Here is a 26,270-nt window from a genome sequence, read left to right on the forward strand (position 1 = left end):
ACTCATCTCAGTCTGAGTCTGCTCAAGCCTGTGGAAACATATAGACCCAGGTTCTGAGGACTGTCTGTGACACTTAGGGGATTCTGTATGTGCAATCTGTTAATTCTGTTTGATACTGGGAGCTTGTGATGAGGTGTGTCTCCCACACAGGCTCTGAAGGAGTTAACTGGCATTGGAGAGCTAACTTAGGGCACCTGCTTCCACCTGGAGGGTGGGCCAGCTCCAATTTAAGATGCATCCCAACTGAGTAGCTTGGAGGAAAGAAATCTGAAACAGAAAGGAGGCACTCAGGGAGAAGAGCTTTGCAATAGAGCCAGGAGAAATGTACAGTGGGGAAGGGGAAAATTGTTCTTGGGCAGAGAACTCACGTAAGAGATCAGGAAAGACAGACCATCAGACCAGGTGTTCATGGTGTGGCACAGACTCCAGAGGTGAGCCCTAGCACCAGGAACTGTGGTGGTAAAATGTAGGAAGCAGTCAACCGAGGCATAGAGCCCTGGGGAAATTTAAGAAGGATGAAAGCTCCTGCTTCAGGAGCTCATAAGTTGTTTAATTTCATGTTTTCACTTGTTATTGTTGCAAGACTCTAAAGTGGAGAGATTGGCAGGCATCTGGAGAGCCTGTGGAGCCAGGAAAGTTAGATTATGAAGCTCTGGAACAAGGTGTGTACGAAGAAACCTTGGACTCAGAGTCAGGATGAGGGAGCTGAATAGGGGAGGTCTGTCACTGATGTGGCCAGAGGCCTGTTAACGATTTGGTGACCATCTGTCCCATTTTTGGTGGGAAGGTCCTGACTTGTTTTATAAAAGGGACTAATTGTGCCATATTTGCTGCACAGGCGCAGCTGCCTGACGGACAGCATATACTGTATGGCAGTACATGCTCTCCAACAGAGGAGCCAGCAGGTTAGCTACTTTCCCCTTCCCTGAGGCTTGGAGGAGGGGGAGTGCCCAGCTCTGTCTCTGCTGCTTCCCTGAGGCTCGGGGGAAGGTGGAGGGAGTGCCTGGGATGCTCCATCCAGGTCGCTTCCATGACGATCGGAGAAGGGGGAGGGGGAGCGTCCCCCCATCCCGTATGTGGCCATGGGAGATATGATCATCCTAGTTAAGGGAGGCTATTGGCTAGAGGTGCTAAATGAGGATGTCCTGCCCAAGAAGAAGGGCTAGGCCAGTGGTGAGGTCACTCTCTTACAGAAGAGTAAACTGAGATACCTGATTTTGATAGTAATTCTAATACATCTTGGAATGCTCGGGGGAAAAAGATGGCCAAAACTATGCTAATTTCTAATACTAGTATTACTAATATTCAAAAACAGCAAGTGACTTTACCAGAGTAACTACAGGCTGATTACCCAAACATCAGTCCTGAACAAAATAATGGAAATGCTGGTTAGGATTTCTGTTAATAAAGAAATGAGTTTAATTATAATCCTGTCAATAATGGCTTGATGGAAAATAGGTCTTGTCAAACTAAAGCAACTTTTGCTTTTGGTGAGATTACAAGTGTGGTTGTAGATGTAATATACGTAGAATTTTGTAGGCCATTGCATTTAATACTGAATGACATTCTGCCTCAAAGCTTAGCCCTCAATAATATCAACAGATCACAAGTGAAATAGCTCAGGAATTGGCTAACAGGTCTCAAAGTAGTTGTCAATGGGAAATCATCATTGAAAAGAGGTGGTCCTAGTGTTGTGCTGCAGGGATTGAGAGTAGCCTGACATCACTTTACATTTACTACAATGACCTGGAAGTAAATATAAAATTACTGCTGGTAAAATATGCCGTCAACTCAAATTGACTAAATGCTAAATAATGATGGGGAGAGGCCAGTCACGCAGAGGAAGCTAGACCTGTTGGCAATTTGAGTCCAAGAGCCGTCCCATGCATGGGATGGGTTGAAGTGGCCACCTCAGGACCCAAGCAACTGCCTTAACCATCCTGTGGGTAGGACCCAGGGGCTTACATGGGGGTCTGATGCAGCACAGGTTGAATCTTCCACACTTACAACCATCCCCAGGCAGCCCATTCCAGTGCTTTAATTTATGTGCATTAACTTCATACCTTTAGCCAATTTGCCTTAACTTTCTGGTCTGCCCTCGTGTAGGCTGTAAGTCAAAACTGGCTTCTCTCTCTCTCTTTTTAATTATTGGGAGGAGCATTGTGCCTTGGGAAAAACAAATACTTGTGGACTATCTGGTGATAAAACACAGGCACTTTGGTTTACCTCACAGTAAAACCAGGCAAGGTCAGTGCTATGCTCAGGGTTTGACGTCACCTAGTTTGCCTTGTGGTAAAACTTAGGGGCTTTTGCCTTTACTACACTTTTACTTAGATAGCTCATATACCTTAGTTAACCTGAGGTGAAAAATACAAGCTTTCAGGAATAAAGACAAGGCCAAAAGGAGACCACAGCATGGATAAGTAGAATTTTGTTACATTCTCTGTTCAAGGTGCAATCCAAGGAAGCAGTCATGCAATATGGGGAGAATTTACAGCTCCTAGAAAGTCAGCTCTGATAAGAGCTGAGCATGTATGGTATCTACATAGTATTCCTAAGATCCACTTCTCTGTACCTCCTCTCCTCAGGGAAATGTCAGTTCCACATGTCTGAAAAAATATGTTGCAGGCAAATGGTAATGAGCCAGATGAATTTGACTCCTTCTAGACACTCGTTTCTTCTTGGCATGGGCGAAGATGATTTTCCTTGAGTTCTCTTCATGTTGGCATAACTGCAATTACAGAACATTTGCTGCTGTAGCATCTGTCAACATGAGGGCCCAGTGGGGCCAACAGGTGCCATGGGCCCTGGGGTGAGGTGGAAGTGGGGTCTGGCTCCGTGCCCGCCGAGGAGAGAAGGGGTAGGGCCCAGAACAGTCAGGTGTCAGTGGTACTGGGCTGTGGTACTTTCCACCACCCACCCACCCTCTACCGCACAGCCCAGTGCAGCCAAAGTAGCAGTGACAGTGGCCAGAGTGCCAGGTCCCTTTATAACTCCAGGTCTGGGGGCAACTACCCACACCCTGTCAGCTGGCCTGCAAGGACCTGTATATACAGAGTTGAGGTACAGAATGTTGGTGCTATATGCTATGCTACAGAAGTCCAAGTTCAAGGTCTGGTTCATTTCCTTAATCCTATGCCAGCAGATCCTGAAAGCACTATAGACACAATGTACTTACATGCGCCTCCTCAAAGATAATAAAATACTTAACCCATTGGAATGAATGGGAATTAGGCAGCTAAAAGTGTTTGAGAATCTGAGCTGTAATAGGCTTTGGATCACGCACTGAACTCGCTGGGCTCCCTTTGACTTTGAACAGGTTTTAGATTAGGATTTAGTTATTAGAAGTTGGAACCTATAAATCACCCTGTGAGGTCTCTCTTGCTAGGTGCAAAAGGGCTCCCTGAAAGCCCAGTCAGAGTGTACCATGTGCATCTATAATGTTTAGAAACTATGTTAGAGTAAAACACATCTGCAAATAAGGGCTGCGTCTACACGTGCACGCTACTTCGAAGTAGCGGCAGTAACTTCGAAATAGCGCCCGTCACGTCTACACGTGTTGGGCGCTATTTCGAAGTTGAAATCGACGTTAGGCGGCGAGACGTCGAAGTCGCTAACCCCATGAGGGGATGGGAATAGCGCCCTACTTCGATGTTCAACATCGAAGTAGGGACGTGTAGACGATCCGCGTCCCGCAACATCGAAATAGCGGGGTCCTCCATGGCGGCCATCAGCTGGGGGGTTGAGAGATACTCTCTCTCCAGCCCTTGCGGGGCTCTGTGGTCACCGTGGGCAGCAGCCCTTAGCCCAGGGCTTCTGGCTGCTACTGCTGCTGCAGCTGGGGGTCCGTGCTGCATATACAGGGTCTGCAACTAGTTGTTGGCTCTGTGTATCTTGCACTGTTTAATGAAAGTGTGTCTGGGAGGGGCCCTTTAAGGGAGCGACTTGCTGTTGAGTCCGCCCCGTGACCCTGTCTGCAGCTGTGCCTGGCTCCCTTATTTCGATGTGTGCTACTTTGGCGTGTAGACGTTCCCTCGCTGTGCCTATTTCGATGTTGGGCTGAGCAACGTCGAAGTTGAACATCGACGTTGCCAGCCCTGGAGGACGTGTAGACGTTATTCATCGAAATAGCCTATTTCGATGTCGCAACATCGAAATAAGCTATTTCGAAGTTGGGTGCACGTGTAGACGTAGCCAAGGTGTGTTTTAGACGTATGCAAACAGTCAAAAGAGCTGTGGGACTTTAAAGACCTTGGATCAGCCATAATCTAACGCTGTAGTCCTTAATCTCACATCCTTCTCACCCATAATGTTTGTCATCATCCTTCTGATATTTCATCTCCAGGGATAGCTTTTCAGCAGAACTTGGTTTCCATGTAAACACCTATATAATGGCCCTAGTTTCATAAGTTTTCCATGCAGAGAAATGCCCACTGAGACACTTAGGATCAGATTTTCAATAGACCCCAGTACCTATCATGCTAAATTCTGGAAAATGTTGTCATTTATTTTTTGAAACCAAATTAGAACTGCTCTCTTTTGAAAATATGTCCCATACGTTTAAGTTATACCCTTTTTTAATCCCAGTGGCAATGGTCAGTTTGTAATTACAGCTATGTCTACACTAGAACAATCTGTTGACAGAAGTTACTGTTGGAAGATATCTTCCAACAAAACATCTCTTGACAGATTGCAACCAGATGGCAAAGCTTATCAAAAAAAAAAAAAGCAATCCATTCTGTCAACAGAGAGTGGCCAGGCTGCCTGGCCACTCTCTTGATAGAACAGCTAACTGGAAGCACAGCAAACAAGACTGCCCGGAGAGCCGGAAGCCCTGTCTGTTGACAGAGGGCCCCCCGGAGCGTCCACACGTTTTTTTGTTGACAGATTCTGTCGAGAAAAGCTTTCTACCTTGTAGGGCAGAGGCAGAAGTCTGTCAACAAAAGTGCTGCGTTCTGTCAATTTATTGTTGACAGAATGCATTTTTAGTGCGGACACGCCTTGAGTTTTGTTGACAAAATGCTCTAGTGTAGCTGTAGCTTACATGATTATTTCCGAGAACCTTTAAATCCTTGGCCTCAGGTCCTCAAAAATATTTAGCCATGTGCCTAACTACCTTTTGATGACCTGGGACTAAGATCAGGGATGTTGTCCTTGTTTGTCTGTGAATCTCATCGCATGCTTACACAGCAGTATATTAATAACTTAGACTAGAACAAACTGGTCTCACATTTCTATCAACATAAAATCTCACCAACCCTCCCTAAATTTTTGCAATTAGACTTACCAAAGGTGTAGTTCAGCATGAATCCTGGAAACACCCAAGCAATGTCGCTGTGAAATTCTACCAGCACAAAGTTCTCAGAGGAAGTAAAGTCTGCTATCTGCATTGTCCCACAGTATGGGCCAACAGCTGGAGATGTGGGTCGGCTCCCATCATGAATAAGCAGGTAGTCATACTTACATTCATCAGCATCTTCCAGCTCAAAGGAGACCATTGTCAGAGAGATCTATAGAAAATACATACACACACTTACACACACACACACACACAAACTGGTGGCATGTTATACCCCTTTGCTTACTGTTCATCTTGTCTAGTTAGATAGGAAATTTTTCAGGGCATAGATCATCTGCTACCATTTGTATGGTGCCCCTGATGGATAAGGCCTTGATCTTGGCTGGCCCTTAAGTGTTACTGTCATGTAAATTATTATTATAAAGTTGTTTTAACACAAAAAGCATTTGGTTGGGAGGGTGGCAGACACTAGTGAGTCATCTGGATAGTTTCCTATCTTGAGGAAGGATTAAATTTGACTCTTTTTGGCAGTAAGGCACCATACAGTTTTGAATATCTCTTGGAGCAAATATTCAAAATACCAATATAGCATTTCAGCTGCTAGGCTCCCACTGATTTTGGTGGGCATTTTATCACCCAAGCTATACCTACAGTTCAAGCTGGGAGTGTGATTCTTCTTCTCCCACCCCCATATTTGCACTAGCAGTAGTAGAGGAAAAGTGTAGCTGTTCCTAACATACACCCACCCCGTAACCAGCACATATGTACTCAACACAGTTAAGACATTATCTAGGCTACTGCAGTGATGTTGTTCTTCATGCTCACACTACCTCAATGAGAGCTATTGCAAATCTGTGCATGGGAGCAGGGGGAATGACATCCATAATTCATAATGTAGACATAGCCCCAGAGATAGATTCAGCTCAAAATAATCACCTATGAGACGATGTCCCCATCATTTAGTTTAGATTCAAGGCTAACATCTTTTTTTAAAACTATCACACAATGTCCTATGGCACCTCCTGAAATCTTTATTGTAAGGGCTTAGGTTGGATTTACCTGGTGCATAGCAGGTAATTTCATTCTTTGAGTAGCTGATGTTGCTTCTCAGAATATGCTAGAACAGTTGGTATTTTGTACTGTAAAGGGAAGCAGTCAGAAGGCTTTGCGGGAACCCGCATAATAACCCTTCTGCACCTCACCTTGCAATCTGCAGGAGCAGTGATGATCCAGAAGCAGTCCTGATTTTTGGGGTATTTGTTGGGGTAGTTTGGGGAGGTGATCACCCCACTTGCGTCTGTCAAAGTGCTTCCACATTTCACTGAGAGGAACAGAAACCACAAAGATAGTGTTGATGCACAGGTTGTGAACAGGAAGAAAGGTGCATATGGATGTCCTTTTGTATTCTATTTTCAAGCCAAGCAAAAATGCATTTATTTAAAGTCTCCTACTCATTTTATTTCTATAGCCAGCGTCTGTGCTTCTAATTGTACTGACAGCGCTTGGAGTATGTTGCTGGACTTAGAGGAGAGGGGGAAACTGCAGTTGAAGGCTGCATAAAGATCTGAATGTTAAGAAACTTGGGTGAAGAAACAAGAAGGTCGTCTCCACCCCGATCTCCCCTGACACATTCCCAAGCCCATCCCCACATTTTTCCATTGTGTTTTGCACTTCTGCTCTCTGCTGTTTGAAGAAACAAATAAGACACATTTCTACTTATAAAGCCCCCTCCCCATTCAATCCCTGGCTGAATTCCTGATGGATCTGAGACCAGGCTGGTGGTCGTCAGACATCAATAGTAATTTAGTCCCAGAAATGTGGCTGAAATAATTTATTATATATTTGTATAGACAGTAAAAAGAAATGAGCTTTCAGGAACACTTATTTGAGGTAGAGTTGTTAATAATTTTGTGTGAAGTGGCAGTGCAGATTTAGCCGCAAGAAGGTAGCTAAGGTGTTAGATGCCGGGTAAAATTTACTTTTGAAAATTGTACATTGTATCATAGCCCTAGAGCAAGTAAGTGACAAAAATAGGAGGGAACAAACTGTTGATTACAGCAGTGACTATACTAAGGGGGAGGAGTGTTTGTGAAAAGTCGGACATTGAGAAGTCCTCCATTACTTTCCCCATAAAAAGCAAAGTTAGCTTTTGGAGTTGAAGTAATAATAGTAATTGTCTTACGTGTATTTAGGGCCTTTCATTCCAAAGCACTTTCTAATGACAAAGAAACGAATGCTACCAAGTAGTTTATTCTCCCACTGTTTTCTCCTGCCCCAAATGCAATAACCTCTCGAGTGAAGCTGTGAGGGTCCTACCCACATAGCAATAGTAGACAAGCTTTGCAGTCAGGAAGTAAAAAATTATCTGAGACAATGGAAGGTACAGGAAAAGTTTAAGGAGACAGCTTGCAATTACTTCCTCTGAACCGTGCCAAGGTGCTGGGCTTAGGATCCTCTTTTAGGTAAAGAGCCACGGGACCTTCAAAAACCACACATGGCCAGGACCTTGGTTTTACATCTGATGGGAAAGATCTCTCCTCTACAGCACAGTGCCTTCTATCCTCACACTGGATTTCTGGTTCAGCACTGACATGGGGTCAGATAGCCACTTGCTGAAGCACCTAAACCATGTTCCGCTGCACCTGGATCTTTCTTAGGGGGTCTTTCCCATCCAACTACTGAAGGACTCTATCCTGCTTAGTTTGTGTGGTCAGCCCATGCCTCCCATGGGAGTAAGTGCAGATAAGTTAACTTTCACCAACATAGTTAATGATAGGCCTGAAACCTGTAGACACAAGTAATCCTCTTTTCTCCTTGTCTGCCCCCCATATTATTTAAAATACGCCCCCCCATAGGCCCTCTACTTTCTACCTTGTCATCTGTGAGATGTAACATTGCACAGATGTCCAGATGCTAGCAGAGTGGTCTCTGGCTACTTTTCACTCTGTGGCTAGCAGCTCCTACTGCTCATTTAGCTTTATTTTAAAAAGTAGCTGTAAAGGCCTCACTAGCCCGACAAGGCTTATCTGGCCTCCAAAAGAATGAGGAGGGTCTAAGAGCTCTTGGTGTGAATACCATCCTGCTCCTGGCCTACAAGGTTCCTAGTTTTCATTTTTTTAACTCTTTCCTAGCTTCACAAGCTGCTGGCTTTGAATAGTTTGTATGAACGGTGAGGGAGAAAACACAGGGGGTGGGGAAAAGGTTTCACCACCAAAAATTCCAGCTGGGGAAAGCAGGGAGAACACATTTTGCAAAAGTCCACACAAAATGTTCAGTTCTGCATACGCTAAGCAAAAATTAGAAATTTCACCAAGTTCTGTAAAGGAAGTGCGATTCATACCTTGATTGTAGGAGGCTTGGAAACCTTGTGCTGAAGTAGCCTCATCGCTCACAAATTCTACAAGCATCGCATTTCTAGAAGCCACCAATGAGGGTACTGGCCCCATGCCACACATCTTGTCCAGTAAGGTGCCAGAATTCTTGCTGCTTCCATCATAAATTTTGATGTAGTCAGAGGTACAGGCAGGGGAAGACTGAAGATCAAAAGTGTGAAACTGCAGGAAAACCTGAAGAAGGACCAAAACATAAAACCCTTTAAATCTACCCAGGTTCCGACTCTTTTTCATTCTTACTTGACCCTAAGCTACATGTCCTATCTGTTTGTGGATTTCAGTGGGAATCTGTTTTTCAAAGAGGATCTTGGCTGTATTCCTGGACTCCTTATTCTGGTCTTCCTCAGGAGAGCTCCCCTTTTCCTCTTCTTTCCTGTCAGCAGGAAACCTGCCTCCATCTCCCCTCCTTACACTTTCTTCACCGTTCCCTCTCTTCAGTGGTGCCTCTTCCAGCTCTCTAGTTCCCCCTACCGATCTTCAGTGATGACATCACCATAAATACCATCCTGCTCCTCGCCTACCTTTCATTAGTTGCCAGCCAGCTCTGCCCAGCTCTTCACCTTGCCCGTGCTGCTTCATTGCCTACTCACTTGTCCCCAGTTATCCCTCTACATGCTACATGCACTTGAAGCTTCCTGACTTCACAAGAACAGCAGGACCTAGCATAGAAAACCAGGCAATGAGGGACTGAACTCACATGAGAATCCCATCCAGCTTTCACCCCGTCTCCTAGCCACCAGAGATCGTCTCCTCTTCCTTCAGTGGCCATAGGAAAATCCTGGTAAATCCTGGGGGTTTTCGTGCTGGTACTTGCTGGTACTGAGTACCAGCACCTCGGCAGCCCCAGCCATGGGATTGGCTGGGAGCCAGTGGGGAGAAGCTGAGCTCTTTTCTTTTAACAAAGAAGGCACTGAGTAAGTCTTTGCACCTAGTACCTGATTCAGAGCTCCTTTACACTGGTGCAAATCAGAGTAATTCCATTGACATCAATGGAGTTGCAAATATAAAACTGACCTATATGAGAGCAGTCTATGGCTACGTCTACACGTGAAGCCTACATCGAAGTAGCCTATTTCGATGTCGCCACATCGAAATAGGCTATTTCGATGAATAACGTCTACACGTCCTCCAGGGCTGGCAACGTCGATGTTCAACATCGACGTTGCGCAGCACCACATCGAAATAGGCGCAGCGAGGGAACGTCTACACGCCACAGTAGCACACATCGAAATAAGGGTGCCAGGCACAGCTGCAGACAGGGTCACACGGCGGACTCAACAGCCAGCTGCTCCCTTAAAGGGCCCCTCCCAGACACACTTGCACTAAACACCACAAGATCCACAGAGCCGACAACGAGTTGCAGACCCTGTGCATGCAGCATGAATCCCCCGCTGCAGCAGCAGCAGCCAGAAGCCCTGGGCTAAGGGCTGCTGCACACAGTGACCATAGAGCCCCGCACGGGCTGGAGAGACAGCGTCTCTCAACCCCCCAGCTGATGGCTGCCATGGAGGACCCCGCAATTTCGACGTTGCGGGACGCGGATTGTCTACACGGTCCCTACTTCGACGTTGAACGTCGAAGTAGGGCGCTATTCCGATCCCCTCATGAGGTTAGCGACTTCGACGTCTCGCCGCCTAACGTCGAAGTTAACTTCGAAATAGCGCCCGACGCATGTAGCCACGACGGGCGCTATTTCGAAGTTAGTGCCGCTACTTCAAAGTAGTGTGCACGTGTAGACACAGCTTATGACTCCAAAAGGGTTATGTTGTAAACCAGTACATTGGAAAGTGACATATTATCTCATAGATGTTAAGGTCCAAAGGAATCATTAGACCATCTAGTCTGACCACAAGTATAATAAAGGCCATTAAATATCATCCAGTTACTCAGGCAGTGAGCTATGGCATATCTTCTGGAAAGATATCCAGTCTTGCTAGAAAAACTTCAAGAGATGGAGAATCCATCGCTTCCCTTGTAGTCTGTTCTGGTAGTTAATCACTACTCACACAGTTAAATAAATAATACACGTGTCGAACCTCTCTAATCTGGAGCTCTCTCATCTGGCAACATCTGTAATCTGGCATGATTTTTAGTTAGCTGGATGAACACTTATCATGGGTGTGGCCAAGTGTCCCGTGGCCTTTAAAGTTTGTTTACTGCCACCAGTCCTGGCTCTCAGTATTCTGTGCGGTTATTTACCTGTAATTTTCCCCTACATGTCTTCTAAAAGCCCAATAAACAGAAGAAGTGCTGGTAATATGACAGATAATACTAACCTCTTGGGGTGCGGCAAGCTCTCTTGTTTGGCACCAGTCAGGTCCTGAGGGTGCTAGACAAGAGAGGTTCAACCTGTATAATATTCTTAAAATGAACATATACAATAGCAGTCTGATAAACAATGCCATGTATTAACACCTCTGCAAACCTCCTTTTCCCCAACAAAAATCACCTTATGCTGTGGGACACGAATGAGCCACAGACAGTTGCTGTTGTCTGGGTATGAGGATGGGTAATTGGCAGACGAGAAGGTGCCATTAGGTTTATGCAGCACGGTGCTACAGCAATCTGAAGAACAAAAGAAAACAGCTGTAAAGAAAAGGAAAGGTGCAGAGAAATCCTGTTCAAGGGAAAAGCCAGCCACAGCAATCTCCAGCCACTAATGGCTGTCAAATTGACAAAGGAGAAATTAATTGTCGTGTTCACAAATGTGTCACTGCTCTTCTAAAAGCATTACATAACGGTAAGCAAAACAATGGAGCTAGTAGAATAACCTAGAAGGAAGTTAACAGCTATCATAAAGTTTGTTAGTTAAGATTACAGTACGTGGGGTTTGGAGCACTTACTGCAGCTATAGAGCTTGTTGATTTTAGCCACATCAAGGTTACTCAGTCCTTCTCTCTGGCCAATGACTACAGAGGGGTTGGGAATTGGTATAATTGTTGCTTTTCCAGAGGTGTTAGTGAAGTCATGGCTGTAAAAGCAGAAGAAACCATATCTCAGTCAAATCCCCCTTTAAGTGCTGCATTTGTTTGATTGCAGAAAACATTCTAACATCTGCCAACTATTTTCAAGAGATGAAATAACGAGGTAAGGGTAAGCAAAGAGCATTCACGGGTATCTCAGGAGGGATGCTGAGACAGCAGCTTTGTGTCCTGCAACAGTAGAAGAGGAGCATGTGATGTTTGAAGGATGACTCCTCCAAGCCTTTCATTACACGATGAACTCTGTGTCTCAACCAGAGTGCTCTGAAGAGCAAGGTTACTGTGAAAGCTCCTGATTCCTTGAATATTTGAAACTGCTACTTGCTGTCTCCTGCCTCCAGCTCAACAAGATTTCTTTATTTTAATTACTGGTTTGCTTTGGGAAAATGCTCAGAAATTTGCTGCCTGTTAGTGGAAATGGGGCAAGGTGCCTGCCACAAGCTGTAGAATTAAGCCATGAACCAAGACAACAGGCAATTTTCTCAAAGTCATACACAATGTCCTCAGGATGTATCAGGAGAATTCCTTGTCTTACTGCTGCATAAGTGAATTAATGATCTCATTAATAGCCCAGGCCCAAGAATGCTGGAGACACTGGCTTAGAGAGGAAAGACTTGGAAGTGCCAGACCTGAAGTTATGGCCATATAAAGCCTCTACTGTGAGATATCACAGTTCAGGCCACAAGCACTGGTATTCCCCCACATCGGTCCACCAAGGGCACCCACTCTGCTCCCCAGCTGTCGCCTTCCCTTATATCAGTCTTCTAAGCAGGCTGCACATTTCCCTGTCCTATGTACTTCCCAGAGCAGACAGGCTGCCTAATGAAACCTGCTTGTTTTGTGTTCAGAGACAGATGAGAGATAACAATTGCTACTGTTATAAGGTACCCCACAGCACTTCCCATGCAAGACTGCTTTATTCTTAAGGCATTACAGAGAAAACACTAAAAAACAAAATAAAAAAATCCAATAAGCATGGCAATAAGTTTACCAGAGTTCAACCTAATATGGATTCTAGCAGAAGTAGTCCTTCATCCTCCATCTCAAAGGCTCCTGTGGTTACCTGTGCACCACAGCTCCAGCTCAGAACAAGCACACACAGTCATACATGGCCAGAGGAAGCCCAGTCCTTCGAACCCTACTCTGGGGCCCTCTCTGCACCAGGTTGGTTGGGTGGATCATGAAGAAGATTGAGTCAGTCCAAACCCAGGTTATTCATCCCAAAGTCCCTTCTTTGTCTGTTGGAGACTGAAGAATCCAGTTTGACGTGACCTATGCAAATATGTCCAGAAAGTAGCTTCAAAGATTGACTTTGGAGGGTGAAAATCAGTGCTCCCGGCACCCTGTTACTTCCTAGAAAATCCACTTCACATGGTTTATGCCAAAACAGCCTTTTGAAATTCCACATAATCCCACCATTAATTCACGGAAATCCAAAGTAAAACCAAAGCTGTAAAACTTGATCCAATAAGATTTAAGTTAATTCAACAAACTTAATTTGGTTCATTACCTGACATTATCAATCTGCCATATAAGGCATGAATGTAGTGGGAAGAAAAGGTACTCCACCATCTTTCTCTTTGAGCCTTTTTCCCTTTGCCAGGACTGAATCAGAAAGCAGGTACAGATTCTCTTCGTCCTGAGTGCTCTCTCATTGCTAAGATGGAGGTACACGTTTCAGCTTGGGGAGCTGTACTCTGCATGATAAAACTAGTGTGCTAAACTTAGTGTAGTTGCAGCAATGGGAGTGGGGCAGGGGAGTCTAGCCACTCCAAGAGAGTGCCTGGACTCACAGGCAGGCACTCGCTCAGGGCAGCTAGCCTTCTAGTAGCACTCACTGCTATAGCTATACTTCTCTTTTACTGCGCTAGCTTGATCAACGGCATCACAGGTATGTCCTCCGGAACTAGAATTTACACCTTCAGCTCACAGAACATATACCTTAAATGCAGAGCAAGAACCATTCCTTGTGAAGAGCAATTCTATCACCCTGCGTTCAAACAGGAGATCCGAGTTCTGTCTGAGTCTAAGAAAGGAAGTTCTGGATTCCAACTTACGTGCCATAGTGCATCACTGAGGAATAGTCGTAGGGAAGGCCCAGGTTATTGGAATTTATTTTCCCAAAGTTCCCTTGTTCACCTACAAAGTACGAGAGCAGCATCTCAGCCACCAAAATCAGGACCAGAAAAAATTATTAAAATGATACGGCATTTCTCACAGACCTGTTTGAACACTTTAACTTTAGCTACTCCCATTGGATATTACCCTGAGCGTGGGCCTGACGCAAAACCCACCGAAGCCTGCTTGAGTCTTTGTCAACTTCAGTGGGTTTTGACTCCATTCCTAAAAGCCATGTAAGGACTTTAACATTTGATCTACTTGAAGCGTGGACCCAGTTTCACCCTGTGATTTGCATGCATTTGTCTGTCTGTCTTAACTGTTTTGTAGGGTATATTTCACTAGAATCTGAATGTCAATGACTTCACTGAGACCTGCATCTCTGCTTCCAACAACAGTGTTAGACCAGGTCCACATTAGACATTAAAGTCAATCGTAGATACACAAGTCTAGCTATGGAAATTGTGTAACAAGAATCCATTCATCTACAATCAACTTACGTGGTTGTCCTCACAGACGGAGGTTCATGGCAGAAACTGTCCCATCAACCTCCCTTAGTCCTTGCACTATTGAGAAGTACACAGATTGACTGGCGACCCTGATAGTTTGATTTTGTGTGTCCCTACCAGTTGCTAAATCGAACCCCTGAAGATCGACACTTACTGCGTCGATCTTCCAGTTAGTGAAGACATACCCTTAGTTTCCATAATTGTATCTACTGCCTGTGAGGGAAATGTGGCTGACTAACGAGGCTGAGCGCTGGGCAGCTGTGTGTAAGGAGGGCTATGGTACTGTTCTGTGCAATTTTGGCCTTCCCCTTTGTGCAGCAGCAGTAATGCCTTAGCTATTGCCAAAGAAGCCTTCGAACTGCAGCAGGGAGATAGTTTGCCCTGGAGTTGTGCAACACAGAGAGACCCTGGTCATCGGCAAATGGGATTGAACTTGAGATCTCTGGAGCTTAGTTAATGAGCCTTTGTTGAAAGTGATGTAACCCTTAGCTAAGCCTGTAGAGCAACTCAGTAGCTCTAACAGGTCTTGGTGCCTCTAAATGAGATGGAGCACTGCACCCAGGAGGTGTATGAGTTATACACTTCTCCTAGCTGAGGAAACAGATCCCAAGTGTCAGAGGCTTCCCAGTTGGTATCACAGATGAGCCCTTTTTGTAACGCCTACAGACCCTGGTCTTCTGCAGGAGGGATTGAACCTGGGACACCTGGAGATTAGTGTATGAGCCTCTAGGGCATAAGCTAACAGCATCATGACTCTTAGTGAAGATTGGAAAGCACAGTGGCTACACTACCACCAGAGGGTACAGAACTCTGACCATACCGAGGAGGTGTGTGAGTTACAGCTGCACTAAAGAATACCTTAAAAGCCAGAGGCTGAAATCTTTATTCAGGTTCTGTTCAGCCCTTACTCAGGTGCGTTTTCATTGACTTCACTCCCAAACTGCACACACTCAATAGCTGACGTAAAAGCACAGGATAAGATTGTAGTGAAAATGTTCCTTCTAGCTATCTAAGGTAATTATATCCTGCCCTCCTTACTGTAATATCTGAGACCATCACAATCTGTAATGTATTTATCCTGACCGCGCCTTTGAGAGATAGGAAAGGACTCTTGCTCACATTTTACTTGCGAGGAATTAAGGCAAAAAAAGATGAAGTGACCTGACAAGCACACAGGAAGTCTGAGGCAGAGCAGGGAGATCTCCTAAATCCTTGATTTAATGTCCGAACCACTGGGCCAGCCTTCCTTTCTTCTTCACCCTTTGACATGACTCTCTCTGTTAATGTTACTAATGGCTGGCAAAGCAGGAACCATTTGGACAAGTCCCTCAGATTGGATAAAATCATAGAACACTAGAACAGGAAGGGACTTTGAGAGATCATTGAATCCAGATGCCTGTACTTGCAGCAGGACCAAGCCCTGTCTATCATCCCTGATAAGTGTCTGTCTAACCTGCTTTTAAATATCTCCAGTGATGGAGATTCCACAACCTCCCTAGGCAATTTATTCCAATGTTTAACTATCATGACAGGATGTTTTTCCTAATGTCCCATCTAATCCTGCCTTGTGCAGTTTAAGCTCATTGCTTCTTGTCCTATCCTCAGAAGAACAAATTTTCTTCCTCCTCCTTGTAACACTCTTTTAGGTACTTGTAAACTGCTATCATGTCCCATCTTAGTCTTCACTTTTCTAAACTAATCAAGCTCAATTCGTTCAGTCTTCCCCCATAGCTCATGTTCTCTAGACCTTTAATCATTCTTGTTGCTCTTCTCTGGACCTTCTCCAATCTCTCCACGTTTCTTGAAATGTGGTGTCCAAAACTGGACACAATTCTCCAGATGTTTATCATAAATTCACTTCTAGGTATCTGAATCTCTTGAGTCTCAGTGTGCAAAACTGGGCCAGAGCAATTGTAGGAAAAGCCAGTCTATTAACTTAGCATTTTTGCTCCCAGTCCACTCCAGAACTATGGAACACAGGGAGAGATCCAATAATGAACAATAGATGGGATGAGGGAGGGAAAAAAAAAAACAAAGTATTTTTTTCATAGCTCAAAAAATTTATTTGGGGTTTGGGGAAAGGGTGACATTCGTTCTTATCACCAGGCCCATGTATTGTTTCATAATAATTTCCCTCTGCCCCAGAAGCCAGGAGGAGGGAAGGGAAAATTGATTGTAGTTTACTATGATTTTTTTTCCCCTCGCTGAAGTCCTCTTTTATTAACCAGCAGATACGAAAGGGCTTGAGCATCAATGGTTTATATCAATGTTTCCCAAATGGTGTTCCGCAGAACCCTGGTGTACCATAAAGTGAAAATAAGGGTTCTGCAAGAAAATTCCATTACAATAATTGACTCCTCTGGGGCTCTCTGTCCTGCCACCACCGATACAGTAGAATTAATATAATTGGTTTGATGGCCAGCAGGATTACAGGAGAGATTCAGCTGTTAAACCAACTGAATTTAGTTCCATTATTTCAGCGGTGGCAGGACAGGGAGCTGCAGAGAGCCCCTCGCTCGCATTGCTACCCAGTGGGCATGGCTCGGCTCAGCCCTAACAACAGAACATCGCCATGCCATCCTTTCTTCCCCTGGGCATATGTGGCCACCCAGCGTAGGCTCCCCAGCCAACACCACGGATGAATTAATTCCAGGGACCAGTTTGGGGCTGAGACGGGTTAATTATTGGGAATTTGGGGGGTGGGTTTGGGACTCAGAGGGGTTAAGCCTGGGGATGGCGGGGGCAGGTTTGCAGGATGGGGCGTAAAGCTTGGGATCTGTGTTCAGCAATGCGTTTAAGCATGTGATTAAAGTTAAGTACACGCTAGCTGAAGTACTTGGCTGAACTGGAGCCCAGAATCTAAACATATAAGCAAAAAGAGCTAAAATAGGAGTTCAGGCCTAAAAAGCAGAACAGAACTTTATACTGAAAAAGGACTTAGAAAAATAAACCAAGTTTGAAGCATCTAAGTGGACAGCAACAAAACAGCAGGCAATATGTTGTCAAAACAAAGAATTGGGATGACTTCCAAGGTGAACTGTAGGGTTAAATAAGCAGTATTGAAATACTGGTTAAAAATAGGATGTGGGAGAGCTGAGAAATTGCAAAAAGATCTCAGGCATGATCCTGTGCAATTGAAGTCAATGGGAATTTTGCTTTAGACATCCATTGGAAATGGGTAGCCCCTTTTTCCTGAGTTCGTCTTTAGGTCTGGGAAGGGTATGGGCCTCGAAAGCTTGTCTCTCATACCAACAGAAGTTGGCCCAATAAAATATATTACTTCCCCTTGTCTCTCTAATACCACAGGATTGCCTTTGACACTGCATATTAACTCCTTCTTTATCATTTTTACGGCACAAAGAAGAATTTTAAAATAACTAACTAACTATAAAGACCAGTGAAGCCAGCTGCTTTTATTTCTCACTGTCTCTGGGGAAACTCCAGGGTTAAATCCTTTTTGCTGGCCTTGTCCTCTTCACAGTGTGCAGGTTAGTTGGCCTTTCATTGAGCCTCATTTCTGATCTCATCTGTGTTGGTGTAAATTAGAAATAAATGCATTTAAGTCAATGGGGTCACACCAGAGTGAAATGGGTGTAAATTAGATCAGAGCGATGTCCACTGTCTTTGGTAAAACTTCAGATTTTTATTTTCGTCTCTGGGTTACCTTCTCTTTATATTTCACAGTAAAGGACCACAGAAACTTCTGCCATTATGCAAATAGCAAATAATTATAATGTATTATGAGAGACATCTGAGATCTAAGCACAAAACTATGCAATTGAAATTTACTCAGGTTTATGTGGGAATGGCTGAAAAATTGAGGTTCAAACTGTTTTAGGGTATGGGGAAGCAAATGTGATCATGTCCTACTCAGAAGGAAAGGAACAGATATTTCAACATGTGTGTAAGAAGGAAGAATCAAATCACACATTTGCTGAAGTTACTTGTCAGTATTAGGGATTCTGTTCTGCAGAAAAATTTTGACAACTAAAAGAATTATTACTATCACCATCACCAGCATCACACACCACACCCTCAGTCCTACCTGCCTGAATGTATTCCCACTGGATCTTAACATGGTCATCCCGATCACTTCGGGCTTGTTCATGTAAAAAGCCCAGTGCATGGTTCAATTCATGCTGAATAGCTCCTTTACTCATGCAGCCAGTTTTCATCAGGGTCACCTGCTGCATACCTCCAATCTTTCCAAAGTGAGACCAACAGCTGAAAGGAACATGCAGCCAATAACCAAAGATGTCACATATGACAAGCTAAAGCCCCACAACTGAAAAGTAATATAATCAACTAACAGTGTAAACAAAAAAAGAGAAAAAGGAAAAATTGTATAAGGGCTGGCAACTCATTCTCTTAATCTCAGCCTCATGGAGTTTACCAGCCAGGATTATTTAAATCCCGGTCAAGCAGAAAAGAAAGAAAACAAAAGAATATGTTGGGAAATTATCCATGCTTCCAGTCACAGTAAGGACTGATTAAACTGACCTCTCCCCAGGTACAACGCTTATGTAGTTGGTTTCTGTTGTGCGATTTATAAACTGGACACAAGTTAGGGTAGTGAACTCCTGCATGGCTTCAGCAATCCAAGTCCTCTCTTCCACAGCTAGGAAGAAAAGGAGAAATACACAAAAATGGTATTTTGTTCATTACATGGCATGTGACAAATGAGTCCATTCCACTAAATTGCTGTGCCAAATTGTTATTTTTCTCTCAAAGAAATCAAAATGGATAGGAGTGCAGAAGGTTAAGAGATCTTCAAATTGATCAGCCTTCCAAGGTTAGCAATAATAAATATACTTAGTCTTTATGTATTTTACCATGCATGATGAAAGTACTATCCAGGCAATGAAGGTAGGTAGGCTGGTGTTATCTCCATTAGTCAGAGAGAGAAAGTAAAACAGAGAGATTAAGGCTAAAATAGTCAGTCTTGGGTGTATAAAGTTAGACAGCTGACTCTATATTTAGGCACCTAAATAAAAGCAGATTGTTTATTACAGATATTGAACACCTCCAGCGCCATTAAAATCACATGGAACAGGAGGTGTTGAGTAATTCGGAAAATCAAAGCACAATTACTCAGTGCCTAAATATATCTTTAAGTGCTTGACTATACTGGAAAGTTGGCTTTTAGTTGACCCCCTCAATTACAGCCCATTTTTCATAATTTTTCCCACAATACTGTGCCTCAGGTTCTCTGTCTTGAACATTACAGTAAATAACCCTTACCTATCCACAGGGATGTTGTAAAACTGAATTAATTACTGGGCACAGCCATGCCTCTGCCCCTTGGCTCAAGAGTTGGTTCTGCAAGTCCAGGGATATGCAAGTAGGAAAGGGATAAGGAAGGAACAGGACAGTTGTAGGAATAAGTTCATGTATTTTGTCCATATTCCCTCCCTCCCCCAATGGTACCACAATGATTCCCAGAAAAAGATAACCCGGACCATGCCTCTTCCCATGATATTGAGAGTAACTATTTCAGAGGGGTTCCCTGAGGAAGTCACTGGTGCTTCCAGCCCAGGCAGTGCAGCTACAGAGGAATCAATCTGCACAGGAGCAGGGTGGTATAAGACAGAGCTTCTGTAAATATCTTCCAGATTAAGACACCAATTCTGCAACCTGCTCCACAGGGCCAGTGATTGATCCCCCGATCCAAGCAAAACAAGCAGGAAGAGATCTCTCCAGGGAAAATCTCACAGAGGTTTCCTTGGTCTTTTCCTCTTTTGCACCATTTTCATTGGGAGAGAACAAACATGTTTTATTGTTAGCATGGCTGTTTTTGAGACCCTTCCATGAAAACAAGTATGTGAGTAGAAAATATTTATTACTAAAGATAATAATATAGGAATACAAATAGATTCACTGAAGTAACAGATGAGATGCATTATTTGTTCCATAGCTGTTAAATGTCAGTAAATATAGACTGTCACATAAATACCAATGGATTCATATGTAATTAAATGCTGCCAATACTGTTAACCACACCTTTAAATAGCCACTTTACTAATAGTGTTTTAGCCAAACTGTTCTGGGAAGGCTAATAATCATTAAGGCTGCCTTGGGTTAAAACCACTCATCACGTTATACAGGGATTTCATGAAATAATCTTCTTGATTTGACATTAAGATGCCTACTACAGTAAACTCTTGTTCATCCAGTATTTGATCCGCTGGAACTCTCAGATAACTGGCATAATGCCGGCAAACCCTGAGCCATTACATGGTTTCCCCACCCTTTTTTTTCCAGACAGTCCAGGGTGGTGCGGAAGCCCCCTCAGGCTGAGCGGGTTTGTTGGTAGCTCTCCACTCGAAGCTGCCAGGCAAGTCCCACTGCACTCTGGCTGCTCCTTCCAGCACCAGCTGGGCAGCTCACAGGTCCCTGGTGTCTAGGTTGGCTGCATGGTTGCAGTCAGAGGCTCCTTGCGCTGCACAGCAATGTGCGAGCCCCACTAGCAGCTCCTCATGCCACACTGCAACCTCTGAGCCCTGCCAGTGTCTCCCGCCATCGCCACCAAAAGGTAAACGGGGCAACTGTTGGGGAGAACCAGCACTGGGGGATGGGAGGAGTGGAACTTTCTTATGGGAGGACACTGACCCCTCCCTGCTCCTCACCACAGCTACTCTTGATTAAGTGGGATATTTGCATATCTGGCTACCTCCTGGTCTTGGGGTTTCTGGATATGAAAGAGTTTGCTGCAGTTTCCCAGGTACCTTTATCAGTGACTTACAAAACTCTGTAGAAACATTAATCGGGATGTTAACAAGCCCATCGTGGGACTTGGGCCAGAAGCAGCTGTTGTCACAGTTCATGGCACTACGTTTTCTTCGCAGGAGAATGTCACCCTCATACAGAGTTGTATCAGACTCTGGGTAGATGAAGAAAAAAAAAAAACATGATTTTTCAAAGGCACAAATGGGTATTTGGCAGCCTACTCCCAATGAGTTTCAGCGTGTGTTAGGCACCTGCATGCTAGAAAATATCCCCTGAGGGAGAGGCATTTTCTAATAATGTGCAAAAGGATTAGTAAATGTATTTTAGTGGAAAATAAACCATGATGTGCTGGGACAGGTCAGGGCTTCCTGAGTCCCAGTGAAGAAAATATAGTAGCTTGCAGGCCACTGAACTCTTTTAATCAATGACATTCTGTCATCTGACTGACAGCTTATACGGGTCCTTCAGGATGGAAGTAGCTTTACAAATGTACGGTATTGCTCTCCTCCATGGGTACTTGCAGAGTGACAGAAAAGTCATAACTGACATCCAGAAATTTTGTTAGCCTGTCTGAAACGCATGTCTGTCTCTAAGGGGATTATTCAGTGTGTGCCCCTAATTAGTGTCCAGGTTAACTTATGAAGTATCATATGATATCATAGTTTGCTCTCCAGTTCTGTCTTCCAGATCTCTCCTGCCCTTCCTATCACGTGTATCTCATGGACAATAACTATTGGTTATTGTGCCATACATGTGCAGTTTTGTGCATGCAGACAATGTCATGCAGGAAAGAAGTGACAGCCAACAGGAAACAGCACAGGTGAATGAGGGACCCCCAACTGTGGGGAGTGGGTGGAGAAGAAGGAAGGCACAAGCAACTAAATTCAGCTCTGGCATAAGCAGGCATATCTCCAACCTCTGAGGAAGGGAGCTGAGCTTGCTTACGTTAAGACAGAATCTAGCCCATTGCTAGAGAGACAGGAAGGGGATCACTTATGTAAAAGGGATGAAGAAATTCTGTCCTCTTCTTATACTGTTGTATTTATTAGCAAAATAGCATACCTTGTGGTAATTACTCAGTAATGAATGACTTCTTTATCACACCAACATAAATTATCATGTTCATGCGAGTGTCAAAGAGACGACTGGATTTGTTTTCAGGGCCCACCAGTAGTGTTGGCACAGAAGATTACTTTTGAAGAGAGAAAAATAAAATCATGGCCAAATTTTTCAAGACTGAGTTCATAAAACTGGACTGAAATTGTACTATTGGCCTAGCCTGCAGAGGTCTTGGGTAACCACATCTCCTATTGAAGTCAATGGGATCTGCAGGTATGATGAAACAGCTTAGAAATTCTCCACAATTGCTTTTTTTTAGAAACCTAAGTATGGATTAGAAGGCATCCATGCCTGAAAATTTCAGTCTGTGCACTCTCTTCTCCTCCCACGTACAGCACTGTAAAGCAGAGAGAGCTCTTTTGAAGTGATAGAAGTTATGCTAGTATAAAACTTGTGTAACCAAGTGAAAAATCAGGCCTGAAGTACTTAAGTGTATGAAATAAAGAGGAGAACCTTATCCCTAAGAACCCCAACGATTCTGCAGAATAGTTACAATCAAACTCACCTTTGTCATTATTTCTTGTGGCTACCTGCAAAAGGAAAGGAAATCTTTTAGTATGTACACATGTCACCAAAAGAAAACGGTTATCAGGTAGAATCACAATCAACTGTGCTCTGCTGAGATATTCTAACATCTTCAGACAGACAGGTTGATTAGCGTAAATGCAATGTCTAAACCGCTGTGGCAGTATTGAACATACCTGGACAGGTTTACCTAGTGCAAAGCTAAAGAAAAACACGAGAAGGGCTGACAGTGGAATACGGTTCATCTTCAAATTTCTGAGCAAGTCCTCTATGTTCAGGAGCTCTGGTTCCCAAGCCCCTCTCCAGTTTTCTTGAAAGATGTTTTTATAAGAAAGCTGCTGTTTTGAATAAGTGGACCCAAGTTAGAAAACATGATTTATTTTTACAAAATAAACAAGCTGCATAAATTCCCAATAGAGTTGTATGGTTTCAGTTCATACTTATTTATCTTTAGGAAATAGAGGAAGTGGTGCAATAAGAAAGAAAATAAAATAAGCTTTAGATGACTTAAGTTTAACTCTGTAAGGATCCCATGAGCTGCTGTGGTATTCTGGCATCCCCTGTGCAGGGTCTGGGAGTCTCCACAGTGAGTACAGCAGGGAAGATGGGCATTTCTACCTCCCCAGGAAAACTCAATTGGAGCCACACAGTCAGGGAGAGGACCGAACCATGGGAGTCCAGAGTCTCTGTATGAATAGCCCAAAACTCCAGAAAATGCTCAAGGTCTTTTAGTTTTAAGCATCATATGCATGATTTCTTCTGCACTGGGCCCATTTCCACCTCTGACTTGCCCTTCTGAGAAGAATTGCAAAGAAGCACTTTGAGGGGAATCTCATATTGGTTTCCTTTCTCTTAGCAGCTTATTTCCAGGCAGGCGAATGATCTGGCCCTGCCAGGCAAACTCCCACTGAAGTGAGGACAAATCTAGATACTTTACTGTTTGTGAATTTTCTGAAGCTGTTTGACATCATCCTTTTAAACTGATTAAAATATCATTAACCCTGTCTGAACATTTCTGTGATCTGTAAGGTTATCTTTGCTAAGGTTAAAGTGCAACACTGAGGGGATGACACAAAGAAGCCACAGTTGAAGACACCTACCCAGATGTAAGCACTCCTCAGTTTGCTGGTGAACCTCCCAAGAGGATATAAAGCCCAGTGTCACCCTTCACATGGTCTGTTGCAGATCAAACTCAGAAACCACATTTCCACAGCTGCACATCATAAAATGACTTCAGGACCCAGTGGCAAAAGTTACTAAATTCTGAAAACATGGGAAACAAAAGACCGCCATGTGGAGTGTGAATGTGGGTCGCTCATCTCTATATGCATCAAAGAGACCCGGAGGGGACCTTTGAAGTTCTGCCATGGAATTTTCCATCATCATTCTGTGGAATGCAGTTCATAACCCTTTATTGGCTACAGTTGCAGACCATGGGTCTGATTCATCCCTGAAGTCAAGGAAGTCACATCATGAATTAATTTGATTGGTTCATGGCTACAAAGTATCAGACATATCTTCAGGCTAATCAGTGACCCGAAGTCTTATGTCACCTGCTCCTCTAGAACAGCACAGATAAGCATCTCTCAGAAGTGAATTTCTTTCTGGTACCATCTGTTTGTCTGCAGCAATCTGCTTTAATATTCTGGCTTAATGATTTTAAGGCCTGGGTTTCATTACAGACCCAGGCAATACGGCTGCACAACTGTAGGTTAGCTTACAACCTCTTTCCTTCCTTATATCGGAAAGACAGAACAGGTCGTGCGGGTGGCGGAGTGGTACTATATGTGAAGGATAATATAGAATCAAATGAAGTAAAAATCCTAAAGGAATCAAAATGTTCCATAGAATCATTATGGATAACAATTCATTTCTCTAATATGAATATGGCATTAGGAATATATTACCGACCACCTAACCAGGACAGTGATAGTGATGCTGAAATGTTAAGGGAGATTAGAGAGGCTATCAAAATAAAAAACACAGTAATAATAGGAGATTTCAATTATCCCCATATTGATTGGGTGCATGTCACCTCAGGACGGGATTCAGAGATTAAATTTCTTGATGCCTTAAATGACTGCTTCTTGGAGCAGCTAGTACAGGAACCCACAAGGGGAGAGTCGGTTCTCGATCTAGTCTTAACTGGAACGCAGGATCTGGTCCAAGAGGTAACTGTTACTGGACCGCTTGGAAATAGTGACCACAATATAATAACTTTTAATATTCCTGTGTTGGGAAGAACACCGCAGCGGTCAAACACTCTGGCATTTAATTTCAAAAAGGGGAATTACACTAAAATGAGGAAGCTAGTTAAACAGAAACTAAAAGGTAGAGTAATTAAACTAAAATCCCTGGAAGCTGCATGGAAACTGTTTAAAGACACCATACTAGAGGCCCAACTTAAATGTATACCCCAAATAAAAAAACACAGTAAGAGACCTAACAAAGAACCACCATGGCTAAACAGCCATGTTAAAAAGGCAGTGAGAGAGAAAAGGGCAGCTTTTAAAAAGTGGAAGTCAAATCCTAGTGAGGAAAATAGAAAGGAACATAAACACTCCCAAATTAACTGTCATAATGTAGTAAGAAAAGCCAAAAAAGAGTTTGAGGAACAGCTAGCCAAAAATTCAAAAAACAATAGTAAAATGTTTTTTAAATACATTAGAAGCAGGAAGCCTGCTAAAAAAGCAGTGGGGCCCTTGGATGATAAAGATATAAAAGGAGCGATCAAGGAAGACAGTGCCATTGCGGAGCGATTAAATGATTTCTTTGCTTCAGTCTTCACGGCTGAAGATGTTACAGAGGTTCCTAAATCTGAGCCAGCCTTTTTAGGCGACAAATCTGAGGAACTCACTCAGATTGAAGTGACATTAGAGGAGGTTTTGGAATTAATTGATAAGCTGAATAGTAACAAGTCTCCAGGACCAGACGGTATTCACCCAAGGGTTCTGAAAGAACTCAAATGTGAAATTGCGGAGTTATTAACAGTGGTTTGTAACCTATCCTTTAAATCCACTTTGGTACCAAATGACTGGAAGACGGCCAATATAACACCAATATTTAAAAAAGGCTCTAGAGGAGATCCTGGCAATTATAGACCGATAAGTTTAACATCAGTACCAGGTAAATTAGTAGAAACACTAGTAAAGAGTAAAATTGCAAGGCACATAGAAGAGCACGAATTGTTGGGCAAAAGTCAGCATGGTTTCTGCAGAGGGAAGTCGTGTCTGTCTAATCTATTAGAATTCTTTGAAGGGGTTAATAAACATGCGGACAAGGGGCACCCAGTGGACATAATATACCTAGATTTCCAGAAAGCCTTTGACACGGTCCCACACCAAAGGCTTTTATGTAAATTAGGTGGTCATGGGATAGGAGGAAAGGTCCTTTCATGGATCGGAAATTGGTTAAAAGACAGAAAACAAAGGGTTGGAATAAATGGTAAATTTTCACAATGGAAGGGGGTAACTAGTGGTGTTCCCCAGGGCTCAGTCCTGGGACCGATCCTGTTCAACTTGTTCATCAATGATCTAGAAAATGAGGTAAGCAGTGAGGTGGCAAAGTTTGCAGATGACACCAAGTTGTTCAGGACAGTCAA

General features: G+C 43.6%; 2 protein-coding genes across 2 annotated transcripts in view; one reads left to right on the top strand and one right to left on the bottom strand.

The window, feature by feature from the left end:
* PRDM11 (PR/SET domain 11) overlaps positions 1 to 26,270 on the top strand; it is a 405,666-nt gene that overhangs the window by 146,450 nt on the left and 232,946 nt on the right. The window lies entirely within an intron of this gene.
* The window catches only part of LOC142015119 (embryonic protein UVS.2-like), a 41,743-nt gene continuing 22,255 nt past the window's right edge, over positions 6,783 to 26,270 (bottom strand). The window contains exons 13-21 of the mRNA XM_074998537.1: positions 22,650 to 22,674; positions 21,042 to 21,179; positions 18,800 to 18,917; positions 18,345 to 18,523; positions 13,730 to 13,811; positions 11,535 to 11,662; positions 11,141 to 11,256; positions 8,640 to 8,865; positions 6,783 to 6,982 (exon numbers count right to left, since the gene is read on the bottom strand). Coding sequence (XP_074854638.1) covers positions 6,783 to 6,982; positions 8,640 to 8,865; positions 11,141 to 11,256; positions 11,535 to 11,662; positions 13,730 to 13,811; positions 18,345 to 18,523; positions 18,800 to 18,917; positions 21,042 to 21,179; positions 22,650 to 22,674 — 1,212 coding nt within the window. The remainder of the gene's footprint in view (positions 6,983 to 8,639; positions 8,866 to 11,140; positions 11,257 to 11,534; positions 11,663 to 13,729; positions 13,812 to 18,344; positions 18,524 to 18,799; positions 18,918 to 21,041; positions 21,180 to 22,649; positions 22,675 to 26,270) is intronic.

The sequence above is a fragment of the Carettochelys insculpta genome, chromosome 6 (genome assembly GCF_033958435.1).
Source record: "Carettochelys insculpta isolate YL-2023 chromosome 6, ASM3395843v1, whole genome shotgun sequence".
Lineage (NCBI taxonomy): Eukaryota > Metazoa > Chordata > Testudines > Carettochelyidae > Carettochelys > Carettochelys insculpta.